The 14,995-nt window shown below is 42.8% G+C and overlaps 1 protein-coding gene and 1 long non-coding RNA gene across 2 annotated transcripts in view; one reads left to right on the forward strand and one right to left on the reverse strand.

Moving 5' to 3' along the window:
• The window catches only part of LOC138846763 (uncharacterized), a 57,382-nt gene that overhangs the window by 27,299 nt on the left and 15,088 nt on the right, over nucleotides 1–14,995 (forward strand). The window contains exon 3 of the long non-coding RNA XR_011384301.1: nucleotides 6,320–6,433. This is a non-coding gene — a long non-coding RNA (uncharacterized lncRNA). The remainder of the gene's footprint in view (nucleotides 1–6,319; nucleotides 6,434–14,995) is intronic.
• On the reverse strand, nucleotides 198–7,772 carry LOC100343264 (vomeronasal type-2 receptor 116). The gene is made up of 5 exons (XM_051830778.2): nucleotides 7,487–7,772; nucleotides 5,687–6,487; nucleotides 4,329–4,556; nucleotides 3,868–3,991; nucleotides 198–1,482 (listed from the first exon to the last, which is right to left on the reverse strand). The coding sequence occupies exons 2-5, from the start codon at nucleotides 6,428–6,430 to the stop codon at nucleotides 569–571; spliced, it is 2,010 nt and encodes a 669-aa protein (XP_051686738.2). The 5' UTR covers nucleotides 6,431–6,487; nucleotides 7,487–7,772; the 3' UTR covers nucleotides 198–568.

Consider the following 14,995-nt stretch of genomic DNA (forward strand, 5'->3'; position numbering starts at 1 on the left):
AGTGGTCCTGTGGATCCTGAGGTCACGAGAAGGAGTGTGGAAAATAGGTCAGAGGTTTCAAATATGTAGTGAGCGAAATGGGTAAGTCTGATGCACACAGGATGACTACAGCTAATAGTACTCTATACCGGAAATGTGTTAGTAGTGCAACTTTTAGCTGCTTTAGTGGTGCACACACAGGAAAATACAACTACACAAATGATGCATATGTGAGTTTATTTGACTCTAGTCATTAGTTCACCTTTACAGCCATATCAAAATATATTGTGCAATTAAAACCTGTACAGTAAAAGCACTGGAAAAGTAATTTATGTGACAAGAACTAGAAATTTTAGTTATGATATTAAAATTACATTAACACAGTCAAAAAGAAAAAACTTACATGTTTTTAGGATAAACAGAAAGAAGGCTGGAGTGTCCTGAGCTGTTACAGAAAGAAAGGGGAGCCTCGTGTCCAATGAGAAGGTGCAGTATTCTGCTCTACCTCAGTCCTGCGTACCAGAGTGCTGTGGTTAGATTTAGCCCTTGCTTTCATTTTATAAAACCTGTGAGTTAATGCACAGTCTGCTTATGGTCCCCTAGACCTGGCTTTCTCCTTTATTCCTCGTAAAACATTCCTGTTCGGCCGCACCAGAAGGATGTAGCACTTGGGGGCAAAGATGCAGCCCAGGAGTCCCGCACTGGAGGCCAAGATGGAGAAGACCTCCACAGCCACCATGACCTTCCCCTTGGTGCTATGATACACAGGAATGAAGGTCACCCACACACTGCAGAACACCAGCATGCTGAACGTCAAGTATTTGGCTTCATTGAATGTATCAGGCAGACTCCTGGCCAAGAAAGCCACTGAGAAGCTGCCCAGAGCCAGGGACCCCAGGTATCCCAGCACGAGGTAGAAGAGAGTGGCAGAGCCCTTGTTGCACAGGACCAGGAGCTGCTGAGGCTCAGCATGTGTGTCTGTGTCAATGAAGGGAGGACACGTTCCCAGCCAGATTCCACAGAGCATCACTTGGAGGAGGGAGCAGATGGGAATGACAGAGTTGGGTGCGCCTGACACCAACCACTGCCTCATCCTCTTCCCTGGTGCTGTGGCCTTGAAAGCCAGGACCACGGTGATGGTTTTAGCCAAGACGGTGGACACAGCCACTGTGAACACGATGGCAAACGTGGTCTGCTGGAGGATGCAGGTGGCTGTGTTGGGGCGGCCAAGGAAAAGCAGGGAGCAGAGGAAGCACAGACACAGGGAGGCGAGCAGGGTGTAGCTGAGGTTGCGGTTATTGGCCTTGACTAGGGGAGTGTTTCTGTGCTTCACAAACACCCCAAGTACCAGAGCAGTGAGCACAGAGAAGCCAAGAGCCAGCCCGGCCAGTGCTGCTCCTAACGGGTCTTCATAGGCCAGGAACACCATGACCTTGGGCAGGCACCGATCTCGTGCAGGATTTGGGTACTGGTCGTCTAGACAGCGCACACACTGCTCCACATCTGGTGAGACAGGCAGGGCATTATTAGGCTGCAGTGATTCTCTGCACTCACTCCTGGCACCCAAAATATTCATATTTAGCTGTGTTGCCCTATTAAGACACCACCTAATGAAAGATTACATGGGAAATATTTCTAAGTCTTCCGGTTTGGTGTTCATGGCAGGTTAAGCTGCTGCCTACGAGCCCAGCATCCCATATCAGGGCACCAGTTCAAGTCCTGTCTGCTCCACTTCAGATTCTGCTCATTGCTGATAGACCTGGGAAAGCAGCAGAGGATGGCTCAAGCTCTTGGCCCCAAAGTTGAGACTCAGATGTGCTTCTGGATTCCTGGTTCAGCATAAACCAGTCTGGGTCATTGGGATCACTTGGGGATTAAACCAGCTGAACGAAGACTGCTATTTCTCTCTCTCTCTGTCTCTCTCTCTCTCTCTCTTTCTCTCTCTCTTTCTCACTTTTCTCATCCACACAAAAGTCTGCTGTTCAAATAAGTAAATTAATCAATGAAAAATTTTAAATCTCTCTGTCTCACTCTTACTCTCTAGCTTGATTATGGTAATAAAGTGTGCATTTCCCCCATTATAATTAATTTTCATTTTGAAATGTGGAGTTTTTATATGAAAACAAAACCACCATCTACACCTATTTCTTTAATTTCTTCCATTAAGGCTTGTAGTGTTCATTTAATCAACTCCTCTTTTACAATCAAACACTAGCAAATTTGAGCAATCAATTTCATTCTGAAAATAACTATAGTTTTATTGTTATATCAATAGAAGAATTTTTCTTCTATATTTAAAATCAAATATATTACTCATATAATATGAAACTGTTTGTATATACTGATTGAGTAAATGGAAACCTCAGTGGGCCGGGACAGTGGCTCAATAGGCTAATCCTCCACCTTGGGGCACCGGCACACTGGGTTCTAGTCCTGGTTGGGGCGGCGGATTCTGTCCCGGTTGCCCCTCTTCCAGGCCAGCTCTCTGCTGTGGCCAGGGAGTGCAGTGAAGGATGGCCCAAGTCCTTGGGCCCAGCACCCGCATGGGAGACCAGGATAAGCACCTGGCTCCTGGCTTCAGATCAGCGTGGTGCGCTGGCCACACCGTGCCAGCTGCGGCAGCCATTGGAGGGTGAACCAACGGCAAAGGAAGACCTTTCTCTCTGTCTCTCTCTCTCACTGTCGACTCTGCATATCAAAAAAAAAGAAAAATAAACCTAAGTGGTCTCTAGTGCTAATTCCAATTGCCATTAGCTTCAGTCACCATGTATAGATTTGCAAAATGGTAATTTTATCATCTTGTAATTGGGATTCCTGCTCCCTTTCTCTATAGTGATTGTATTATATAGATTTTCTGGAAAAATATTAAATAATAGTGATAAAATGTGTATTCTATCTTCTGTGTGCTTTAACTGATAAGGGAAAAACTACACTTTAAATAATTCTTACATTTACAAGCCGGGGAATCTATAGTATGTAGTTCCCGTGATCTCCATATTTACTTCACTGTATACAGATTTTTTTTCTCTTTTTTTTCACTTTATTGTATTTAGTTGAAAGACAGTTACAGAGAGAGGTAGATACAGAGAGAGAGGACTTCCATTGGCTCTTTCACAACCAGATGGCCGCAACAGCTGGAGCTGCACCGATCTGAAATCAGGAGCAAGGAGCTTCTTCAGGGATTCCCATATGGGTGCAAAGACCTTGGGACTTGGGCCATCTTCTATTCCTATTCCAAGTCATAGGCAAAAGCTTTATCTGAAAAGGAGCAGCCAGGACTAGAACAAGCACCCATATGGAGTTCTGGCACTTTACACCAGGGTTTCAACATGCCACAGTGCCACCCTTCCTTTTTTATTGTTTGTTCTCTGAAGAGAGAATGAAGAATGGGATATTTTTCCATAACTCCAAAGGAAAACCCTTACATTTTAAGCTTTAATAACATAATGATGAGCAGATTAAGTAGTATTTTCCCATTATCGAGAGTATGCATGTATTCTCTGTGAACTATGAAAATCTGTTGTAAGGGAAATTGTGACTGGTGCCAAGTAGACTCCAAGAAAAAAGGATCCAAATGAACAGAATCAGGAGTATTTATACCCAGCTGCCTGAAATTGTCATATGGGGGGGGACAGGGATGGACAAGACAGATTTAGCAGTCCTTTGCATTCTTCACACGTCCAATATGAGTGAGAGGAGATAAAGGCACAAGGTTGTCACAGGGCAGAGAGAAACCAAAGGCAACAGCACATAGCCTACTCCAAGTTCTTGTACCACAAGACCCAGCCAGAAAGCAACACTGTATTTAATGTTTTCAGGTCCAATATTGTAGCCCCAAGTCTCATTAAATTTTAGCTCAACCAAAATGAAATCTTTTGAATTGTGTACCTGTCTCATTAGAAATCTCATTCTCTGGACATGGGGTGCAGTCGAAGCAACAAGCAGCCTGTCCGTCCTGGTGGGTTTTCCTGAATCCTGGGCCACAGCTCTCACTGCACACAGAGCGGGGATTCTAAATGAAATCAGAGAAGTCTTAAAGGTGTCACAAATGCTATCCTATGTTACAACTGAGCAATTCCAGGACATCTAGGGAGACTACAAGTCATTACATTTCATTCAGGGACTGCGTGTCCTGCTCCATTGTCTGACATGCAGCTTATCAAAACTGGAAACATCTGCCTTAAAATCCAGTGGACTTCATCAGACTAAGGAAAAACTAAGTGTAAAGTACAAGCCAACATCCAACAGTATGGTCCTCCTCCTGCCGAGAGGGCCAGAATTCACAGTCAGGGTGATCTCTGATTGATATGTGTAGATACAAACCCACCATTCAAAACTGCAGAACCAACCTCTTTAAACTCCACATTCCACTCTATCATCTCCTCAGATATGGAAAGACGGTGACCATGTGGAGCCCATGGTGAAAACTTTCCAACCTTCACCTGGAGTTGAAGGCCTTGAGGGAAATTCCAGTAGTTGAGAATGTCATAGTCTTTCCTAGAAACTCGTTCCTGATCCAGATTCACTTCATCACCAACACTGTTGTCAAATTTGATGTTCTTCAGAAAGGAGTTAAGCTTAAAAACAAAAAAGCACCCTTACATAACAGTGTACTCAATTTAGATAGAGGAATCTCAGATTAGAGTCATACTATTGAAGCTCATCAGAATTCTTTCTTTAAATTGTTACTGTTTAAAAAATGTTAAATTTATAATTATTCAAATGAGATAATACATTTATAGCACATGGTTAAAGAGACTATGTATAACGCACATTATATACTGCATATTGTGTCCTATTGTCTATTATAATACACAGTGTGATACTGGAAATATCACAGAATTAAAATGATCCCTAACCTTTCCTATATTGCTATCCTTAACTCCAGAACCACAGAATTTTGAGTGTCTATGTAACCTTGCTCTTTGAGTACTTATGAAGTGAAAATGATGTCACTGGGGCGGGCGCCAAAATGCAGTCTGGCTGGCCTCCTCTGAGAAGAGGAAGTCTGGATGCAGTGCACACACAGGGAAGACCCTATGAGGACACATGTGTATCAGAACCATCTACAAGTCAAGGAGGCAGTCTTCAGAGGAAATCAACCCTGCTGGCAACTTGGTCATACACATCAGCCACCAGCACTGTTTGGCATCAAAGTTTTGTTCTTTAAACTCCCCAGTCAATACTAGGAAACATGAATATGATCGCTGTACATGGAATTCAGAAACATCTCTACAATAAAGTTAAATCATCATCACCCACGTACTTAGAGCTTTCACCTTCTGTGAAAAATTAAATCATAACATTTACTGCCTAAAACACTTGCAGAATTCCTTGGTCAGTTTTGTTTATTAGCCTTGCTGATGCCTGGCAAATGTTGTCATGAACAGACTGGCTTCCCAGCTACTGTAATGCCATTCAGTGTAAAATTCCTCATTCCTGGAAGAGATTCAGATGTGTCACACTGAAAATGCCAGGGAACATTGGCCACTTGGGTTACACATTTTGTAACCACAGAGACCTCTGTTATCCCAACAAAAATAAAGCAATTCACCACGTGGCTAAGTATGAGCATAGCTGCTGTGCCATGAGAAGTCCACAAGCAACATGGAAAAGCAGTTCACCACGTGCCTATGTATGAGCAAAGCCTCTGTGCTGTACATGCTCTCAAGGAACAAGGAAAAGCTGCCTGGAGAAGACACAGTACCTGCCAGGGATACATCGTCAACCCATCTCCATTCCACACTGGCTGCACCTCTACCCACTGAAGAAGCATTTCATGAAGGGTGTGGGCCACAGCGTACACGGCATTGTAGATGTGGTAACTCCCTTCAGACATGCTCATGTCAAAGACGTGCACTGGAAGATCCTCCAGAGAGGCATTCACGGGACAGCCCCGCAACATCTCACAGTCAGACTTTGAAATCGAGCAGGGGAAATAGAGAAACCAAAATTTAGTGAGGTAAAAGTCTTCTGGGTACTTAGATGGATTCACTGTCTTGAGAAAATGCTTGAAACCAGGGATTTCATCAAGGGAGTGTGAAAAGCTCAAAGTCCCATGGAATGTGTCCATCATGATCTCATTCTCACTGGTGATGAAATCCCATTGTGATGTCGTGATCCACACTTTCCAAGTCACAAGGAGTCCATATTTTGAGAAGCTCAGCCCCATTAATGAGTTTGTGTCACCATAAATGACCACCACGTTTGCAGTTGATTCCAGGATTCGAAAGTGGTAGTGCCAGTCAAGTGATGAATACATCCTGTCTGTGACAGAGAGCATTTCCACAAAGGCCTCACAGATCTCATTCTTGTTCATTTCATCTCTTATATCCCACAGGAATTGAATGCCCCTGGTGTCCTCAGAGATGACCAACCCCACCCAGGTCCAGTGGAAGTGCAGCATCAAGGACACCATGCCCACGGCCAGAGAGGATTCCCTGGGAGCCATCTGGTAGGTAAACTGATGATTTTCTCCCAGAATTTGATCAAAAGGACCATAGGTGAGCTAGAGTGAAAATGAAGATTTGATCTCAAATGAGTTCTGCAGAGGCAAGACCTCGGAATTATTGCAGGGAAGCACCACACTCCATGCACACACTTTGCTCTGAATTTATTTCACAGTTATTGCTGGATATTGATTGGAGGAAGTGTTGGAAATCAACTTACAGGACTTCACTCCCCCTGTGAGGGCTCTCTGGAAGACTGAGAGAGCTTTGCAGCTCAGCACTTCAAGGTATCACAGTGCAGAGCCAATTATTTCTTACTGCCATTTACCCATAACCTCCTCTCCAACAGAAACATTTGGTTCCTGGCTGCTCCACATCTGAACCAGCTCCCTGTTAATGTGCCTGGGAAAGCAGTGGAAGATGGGCCATGTCCTTGGGTCCCTGCCACCCATGTGGGTGACCCAAAAAAAGCTCCTGCCTCCTGGCTTCAGTCTGCCACCACCCTCACTGTTGTGGCCATTTGGGCAGTGAATCCACAGACTAAAGACTATCTCTCTCTCTCACTCTTTCTGTACCTCTGCCTTTCAAATAAATACATCTTTAAAAAGAAAAGTCTAATGAAGACACACACACACACATAGAAAGTTTATATTCTGTCTCTATAAAAATACATAAAGCGGGGCCAGCTTGTGACGCAGGAGGTTAATGCCCTGGCCTGAAGCGCTCAAGACCCAGCTGCTCCACTTCTTATGCAGCTCTCTGCTATGGCCTGGGAAAGCAGTAGAAGATGGACCAGTCCTTGGGCCCCTGCATCCATTTGGGAAACCCAGAAGAAGCTTCTGGCTTCGGATCAGTACAGCTCTAGCTGTTGTGGCCAATTGGGGAGTGAACCAGCAGCTGGAAGACCTCTCTCTCTCTCAGCCTCTCCTCTCTCTGAAACTCTGACTTTCAAATAAATAAATAAATATTTTTAAAAATACATAAATCCATTCACTTCTTTTCCACTTGAAGCCACCTAAGAAGGCACCTGAAGAGGAAAGATGTATTTCTCCCCTTACCTGAGGGAATTTGTAGAGTTCCAACAGCGTCCCTATCTGTGCTGAAATTGCCCCTGTGTTTCCTGTAATGACTGCCACAGACTTGCTCTTCCTCACACAGGTGTAATTAGGAATGGCCTTGCCCACAGCAGACAACCAGGTCAGGGCGCTCTCCAGGGTCTTCCATTCACTATGGATGGCGTTGTAGAGATCAAATCCCAGGGACACGTTGGGTAACAGGTGTGGGCTCCTGTTGACCTCTTCAATGGCAAATATAAAGGCCAGAAGGTACTGGTAACTTTTAGGTTGTAACCTACAAGAAAGCATACCCAGACCTCACAAACAAGTTCACACCTTGTTCTTTGGAAACATCTGCTGTACACTCAACTCATTCATTCCAAGAAAATCAATGCAGTGTTGGGGGCATTTTGGAAAATAATTAAAACTCACAAAAGGAGAAATGTCTTTACCAGATGCACTATGATAATTATGAATTGGAGAAAATGTTTGATATCCTCTGACCCTCACATTAAAGGTAAATGTGTCAGTGGAATTACTTTTAAAAGTGCAGTAAAACTGCCTTAAAAATACTTCTTTTCCTTATGATAACGCTAAGCAAATTTGCTCTAGAAGGAACATTCCTTAACATAATTAAGGTCATTTATGACAAACCCAAGGCCAGCATCCTGTTGAAGGGGGAAAACTGGAAGTATTCCCACTGAGATCCAGAACCAGACAAGGATGCCCACTTGCTCCATTGCTGTTCAAAATAATCCTGGCAGTTGTACCCAAAGCCATCAGGCAGGAAACCAAATCAAAGGGATTCAGTTTTAGCCACAGCCATGAGGGAAGAAAAAACATCAAAGGGATTCAGATCAGTAAGGATGAAGTCAAACAATCCCTGTTTGTACATGATAGGGTTATACATATAGTGGAACCAAAAGACTCCACTAAGAGACTACTGGAACTCATAAAAGAGTTTGCTAAAATAGCAGGATATAAAAATACACAAAAAACAGCAGCCTTTACCCACAGACAATGCCATGGCAAAGAAAGAACTTTTAAGATATAGCCCATTCATATGGAGGCACAAGAGACCTCGAATAGCTAAAGCAATCTTGTACAACATAACAAAGCCAGAGTCATCACAATACCAGATTTCAGGACATACTACAGGGCAGTGGTAATCAAAACAGCATGGTACTGGTACAGAAACAGATGGATAGACCAATGGAACAGAATTGAAACACCAGAAATCAACCCAAACATCTACAGCCAACTTACATTAGATCAAGGATCTAAAATCAATTCCTGGAGCAAGGACAGTCTATTCAATAAATGGTGCTGGGAAAACTGGATTTCCATGTGCAGAAGCATGAAGCAAGACCCCTACCTTACACCTTACACACAAATCCACTCAACGTGGATTAAAGACCTAAATCTACAACCTGACACCATCAAGTTATTAGAGAACATTGGAGAAACCCTTCAAGATATTGGCACAGGCAAAGAGTTTCTGGAAAAGACCCGGGAGGCACAGGCAGTCAAAGCCAAAATCAACTATTGGGATTGCATCAAATTGAGAAGTTTCTATACTGCAAAAGAAACAGTCAGGAAAGTGAAGAGGAAACCGAAAGAATGGGAAAAAATATTTGCAAACTATGCAACAGATAAAGGGTTAATAACCAGAATCTACAAAGAGATCAAGAAATTCCACAAAAACAAAACAAACAACCCACTTAAGAGATGGGCCAAGGACCTCAACAGACATTTTTCAAAAGAGGACATCCAAATGGCCAACAGGCACATGAAAAAAATGTTCAAGATCACTAGCAATCAGGGAAATGCAAATCAAAACCACAATGAGGTTTCACCTCACCCCGCTTAGAATGGCTCACATACAGAAATCTACCAAAAACACCTGCTGGTGAGGATGTGGGGAAAAAGGGACACTAACCCACTGTTGGTGGGAATGCAAACTGGTCAAAGCCACTATGGAAGTCAGTCTGGACATTACTCAGAAACCTGAATAGATCCCTTCCATTTTACCCAGCCATCCCACTCCTTGGAATATACCCAAAGGAATTTAAATTGGCAAACAAAAACGCGGTCTGCACCCTAATGTTTATTGCAGCACAATTCACAATAGCCAAGACCTGGAACCAACCAAAATGCCCATCAACGATAGACTGGATAAAGAAATTATGGGATATGTACTCTTTAGAATACTATACCGCAGTAAGAAACAACAAAATCCAGTCATTTGCTACAAAATAGAGGAATCTGGAACACATCATGCTGAGTGAAATAAGCCAGTCCTAAAGGGACAAATACCATATGTTCTCCCTGATCGGTGACAACTGACTGAACACCAAAAAGGAAACCTGTTGAAGTGAAATGGACACTATGAGAAATGGTGACTTGATCAGCATAGCCCTGACTGTTAATGAACAACTTAATACATTATCCCTCTTAGTAGTTTTTTTTGTCTGTTCTACTTAATATGACTGGTTTAATTCTGCAATTAATACACAGTTATTCTTAAGTGTTGAAATTTAACTGAAATGTGATCCCTGTTAAACATAAGAGTGAGAATAAGAGAGGGAATAGATGTATATTTTGGGACATGCTCAAGCTGACTTGCCCCAAATGGTAGAGTTAGAAACATACCAGGGGACTCCAATTCAATCCCATCAACGTGGCATGTACCAATGCCATCTCACTAGTCCAAGTGATCAATCTCAGTTCACAATTGATCATAATGAAAGGACTAAGAGTCAAAGGGAGCACATAAACAAGTCTAGTGCCTGCTAATACTAACCGATAGATTAAATAAAGGGGAGAGTGATCCAACATGGGAAGTGAGATACTCAGCAGACTCATAGAATGGCAGATGTCCTAAACAGCACTCTGGCCTCAGAATCAGCCCTAAAGGCATTCCGATCTGGCAGAAAAGCCCATGAGAGAATTTCAGGCATGGAAAGCCAAGACACTCTGGCAAAAAAAAAAAAAAAAAAAAAAAAAAAAAAAAAAAAAAAAACTAAATGAAAAAACTAAATGAAAGATCTCTGTGAGTGAGATACCAGTGGAAAGAATAGGTCTTCAAAGAAGGAGGTACCTTTCTCTGAAGGGAGGAGAGCACCTCCACTTTGACTATGACCTTGTCTAAACAAGATAAGAGTCGGAGAACTCAAAAGGCTTCCATAGCCTTGGAAACTCATGACTGGAGCATAGGGAGATTACTGATGCCATAAACAGGAGTGTCAATTGGTAAAGTCAACAACAGGAGTCACTGTGCACTTACTCCTCATGTAGGATCTCTGTCCTTAATGTGCTGTACATTGAGACTTAATGCTATAATGAGTACTCAAACAGTATATTTCACTTTGTGTTTCTGTGTGAGTGCAAACTGTTGAAATCTTTACTTAATGTATACTAAACTGATCTTCTGAAAAAAAAAAAGAAAAAACATTATCAATTCCCAACTTGACTCTCACTGGGATTAAACATGACAATAGGTCTGGTCTGATTTCATCATCATTTAAAAGATCATCTATTATTTTTCACTTTATGTTTCTGTGTGGGAGCAAACTGTTGAAATCTTTACTTAATGTATACAAAACTGATCTTCTGTATATTAAGAGAATCAAAAATGAATCTTTATGTGAATGGAAGGGGAGAGGGTGTGGGAGAGGGGAGGGTTGCGGGTGGGAGGGACGGTATGGGGGGAAGCCATTGTAATCCATAAGCTGTACTTAGGAAATTTATATTCATTAAATAAATGTTAAAAAAAATCTATCCCATTCACAAAAACTACAAAAAAAATAAATACCTTGAGATAAATTTAACAAAGGAAGTCAATGATCTCTACGACGAGAATTAATAAACTCTAAAGAAAGAAATAGAAGGTGAAATAAAAACATGGAAAAAACTTCCAGGTTCATGGATCAGGAGAACCAATGTCATCAAAATGCTTCCAGAAATAATTTTCAAATTCAGTGCTATACCATTCAAAATACCAATAACATACTTCTCAGCTCTCAAAAACATGATGCTGAAATTCATTTGGAAACATAAGAGGCCTAGGATAGCTAAAGCCATCTGATACAACAAAAATAAAGCCAGAAGCATAACAATACCAGATTTCAAGACATACTAGAAGGGTCAGCACCACCACTCACTAGGCTAATCCTCCACCTGTGGTGTTGCACCCCGGGTTCTCATCTCAGTCAGGGCACTGGATTCTGTCCCAGTTGTTTCTCTTCCAGTCCAGCTCTTTGCTGTGGCCCGGGAAGGCAGTGGAGGATGACCCAAGTGTTTGGGCCCTTCACCCCCATGGGAGCCCAGATGGAGGCACCTGGCTCCTGGCTTCAGATTGGTGCAGCGTGCCAACTGTGGCGGCCATTTGGGGGGTGAACCAATGGAAGGAAGAGCTTTCTCTTTCTCTCTCTCTCTCTCTCTCTCACTGTCTAACTCTGCCTGCCAAAGAAAAAAAAATAGACATACTAGAAGGCAGTCATAATCAAAACAGCCTGGTCCTGCTACAGAAACAGATGGATAGACCAATGGAACAGCATAGAAATGCCAGAAATCATTCCAACTATCTCCAAACAACTGATATTAGACCAAGGAGCTAAAACCATTCCCTGGATCAAGGACAGTCTCCTCAACAAGTCATGCTGGAAACACTGAATTTCCACATGCAGAAATAGGAAGCAAGACCCTTCCCATACACCTTATACAAAAATCCATTCAAAATGATTAATGATCTAAATCTAGGACCCAATGCCATCAAATTAGTAGAGAGCATTGAGGAAACCCTGCAGACATTGGCTTAGGTACAGAGTTCCTGGGAATGACCCCAGAGGCACAGGCAGTAAAATCCAAGATTAACAAGCGGGATTGCCTCCAACTGAGAAGCTTCGGTACAGCAAAAAAACAGAAAAGGAAAGAGGTAACCAATAGAACGGGAAAAGTATTTGCAAACCATACAACTGATAAGTGATTAATGACCAGAATATACTAAGTGATCAAAAAACTCAACAATAGCCAAGCAAAAAACCCAGTCAAGGAGTGGGCAAAGCACTTACATAGATATGTCTCACAAAAAGCAAGTCCAAATGGCCTGCAGAAAATTAAAAATCCTCGGGATCACTAGCCATTAGGGAGATGCAAATCAAAACCACAAAAGGTTTCTCCTCACCTTAGTTACAACAGCTTTCATACAGAAATCAACAAACAACAAATGCCTGCTAGGATGTGGGGGAAAAGGTACCCTGATGCACTGTTGATGGGAATGCAAACTGTAAAACCACTATAGAAGACAGCTTTGAGATACCTCGGAAATCTGAAGATAGCCTTGCAAAAGGTTCCAGCCATCCCACTCCTCGGAATTTACCCAAAGGAATGAAATGAAACTGGCAAATAATAGAGTCTTCTACACCTCTATATTTGTTGCAGCTCAATTCACAATAGGCAAGACATGCAGTCAACCTAAATGCCCATCAATGGAAGACTATAACCTTGACGCTTATTGTTAGAACAAATACTTACCGTGAGATGTTAGATAAGAAAACCATACTGAAGAGAAATGAATAGAAAACCACCCTGTTTTGATTCATCACTGATATCTATATATAAAGAATTAGAAGAAGAGTAATTGGCCTCAGGGAAGCCTTGAGATGCAGGTATCGCTTCCTCAGGCATCTTTCTAAGACCAAGGGGGAGCATCCTAAGGTCTCTCTGGTATTTTGGACAAGTCACTCTTCTCCTCTGCCATCAGACAATCCTGTCCAAGTCTAGACCAGTACAGGAAAGCACTCTGCTTTAGGTTCCTCAGATCCTCAACCCTGCCACGGCAGAACGCCAGCATCAGCAGCCACAGCACAGCCTGAGAAGTATTTAAACATAATTCCATGGCCGTCAGAACAGCAACAAGAACAACGTTATGTTAAAGGGCCCTCTGGGAGATACATGGAGGAGAAAGGATAGGAAGACATGGAAAAAACAGCTAATGATTGATGAACCATGAAGAGAAACCTAGAGAACATAGCAGCACATTGGAACAGAGCATGTCATGCAACCAAAAACACTGCAGCTCTTCCTTACAAACATGCTTCTCCATCTTTCCCCAAATTACATTCATTGTTTCCTATGCAGAATTCTTATGGATGGCCAAAGAAAGAAAAACAACACCTCAAATAGAAGCAGCCTAAAAGGATAGCTGGAAACACATACCATTAATTATATCAGGGATACATTCAAAGCCCAGGGATACAGGAATAACACACATTTTATTAAATACAAAATAGAAGAAATTCAAGTCCCCAGCACTATGAGAGCAACTACATGGAGGGAATAAGAAACAGCTAGGGGAGCAGTGCTGTATTCCTAGCCCAACTTCCAGCACTGCAGATACACAGACCTCGGGCAGGAAATGTGTAAATGGATTCCAGAACTTCCCAGCTGAAAGGACCTTAGCAGGCATCTGTTCCTGCTAGGGGCAAGACTTGGGATGTCTTGGTCTCTGTGGTAGCTGAGAGCATTGACCACCTGTGGGAAGGGAACTCTGACAATTGCAAGATACCCAATGGAAGGGAACTTTTGCTCCAGGCTCTTCTGCTATCCTATCAGCCAACGTCCGGCACTGAAGTACTTGACTTCACACCATTTCAGGGATAACCACCAAAATGAGGCTACAGTTCAAATGCCAGGGTTTGAGTCACTCTTTGTTTATACCCAGCCATGGAGGAAAGCAAGAACTGTGAGCATGGACTCCAGGCTAAGGGGTAGAGTTGCAGGAATACAAGATAGACAGAATGTAAGCAAGAGGAGTTACTCTCTCTTCAGTTTTGAGGAACCCCGGCTACTGGGAGTATACACAATATTTAAACTCTGAGCATTGTGATACATAAGGGCAGGAAAGGTGCAGGGAGATTCATGGCATAGTTGACCTACTGTACAGTTTCTTTGTCAAAATCATCTGGAGATAGGTAGAGCTGGGTTTCCTAAAATAATCAAAGACAAATAAGAAACTTACCTGTCAAAATATACTCCTTTCAATGCCTTTGGTTTGATAGCAAACTCATGCAGATCTGTATGATGTTGAAATAAATAAAGTGGGAAAAACCCTCCAACAATCAGATCCCCATCCTTGAGCAGGCTGGGCTTCATGCGGTTAACGCAGGAGAGCATCCCTAAGCTGCCCAGAGAGAGTGGGAAATGCAGGAGCAGAAGAAGGAAAGTACCAGCCAGCATGCCCAAACTGTCTTTAGAGACCGCAGCAGAGATGCAGGCATGTGGAGCAAGCAGGTGCAGGTGGAGCTCACGTTCACTACCCTGGGCTGGGGTGAAGCAGCAGGTGCCCAACACACAGTTGTGGAAACAGAGAGCAATGTATTTCAGACCATTGTCCAGGTCCAGGCAGTCCTGAGTACTGGAAGCAGGAGTATTTAAGATGGGACTATTTCTTAGCACCCTAATGGCACTTGGATATTAGGAATTTATCTTGCTGTCTTCCACCAGCTAGGA

This window comes from Oryctolagus cuniculus, chromosome 18 (genome assembly GCF_964237555.1).
Source record: "Oryctolagus cuniculus chromosome 18, mOryCun1.1, whole genome shotgun sequence".
Lineage (NCBI taxonomy): Eukaryota > Metazoa > Chordata > Mammalia > Lagomorpha > Leporidae > Oryctolagus > Oryctolagus cuniculus.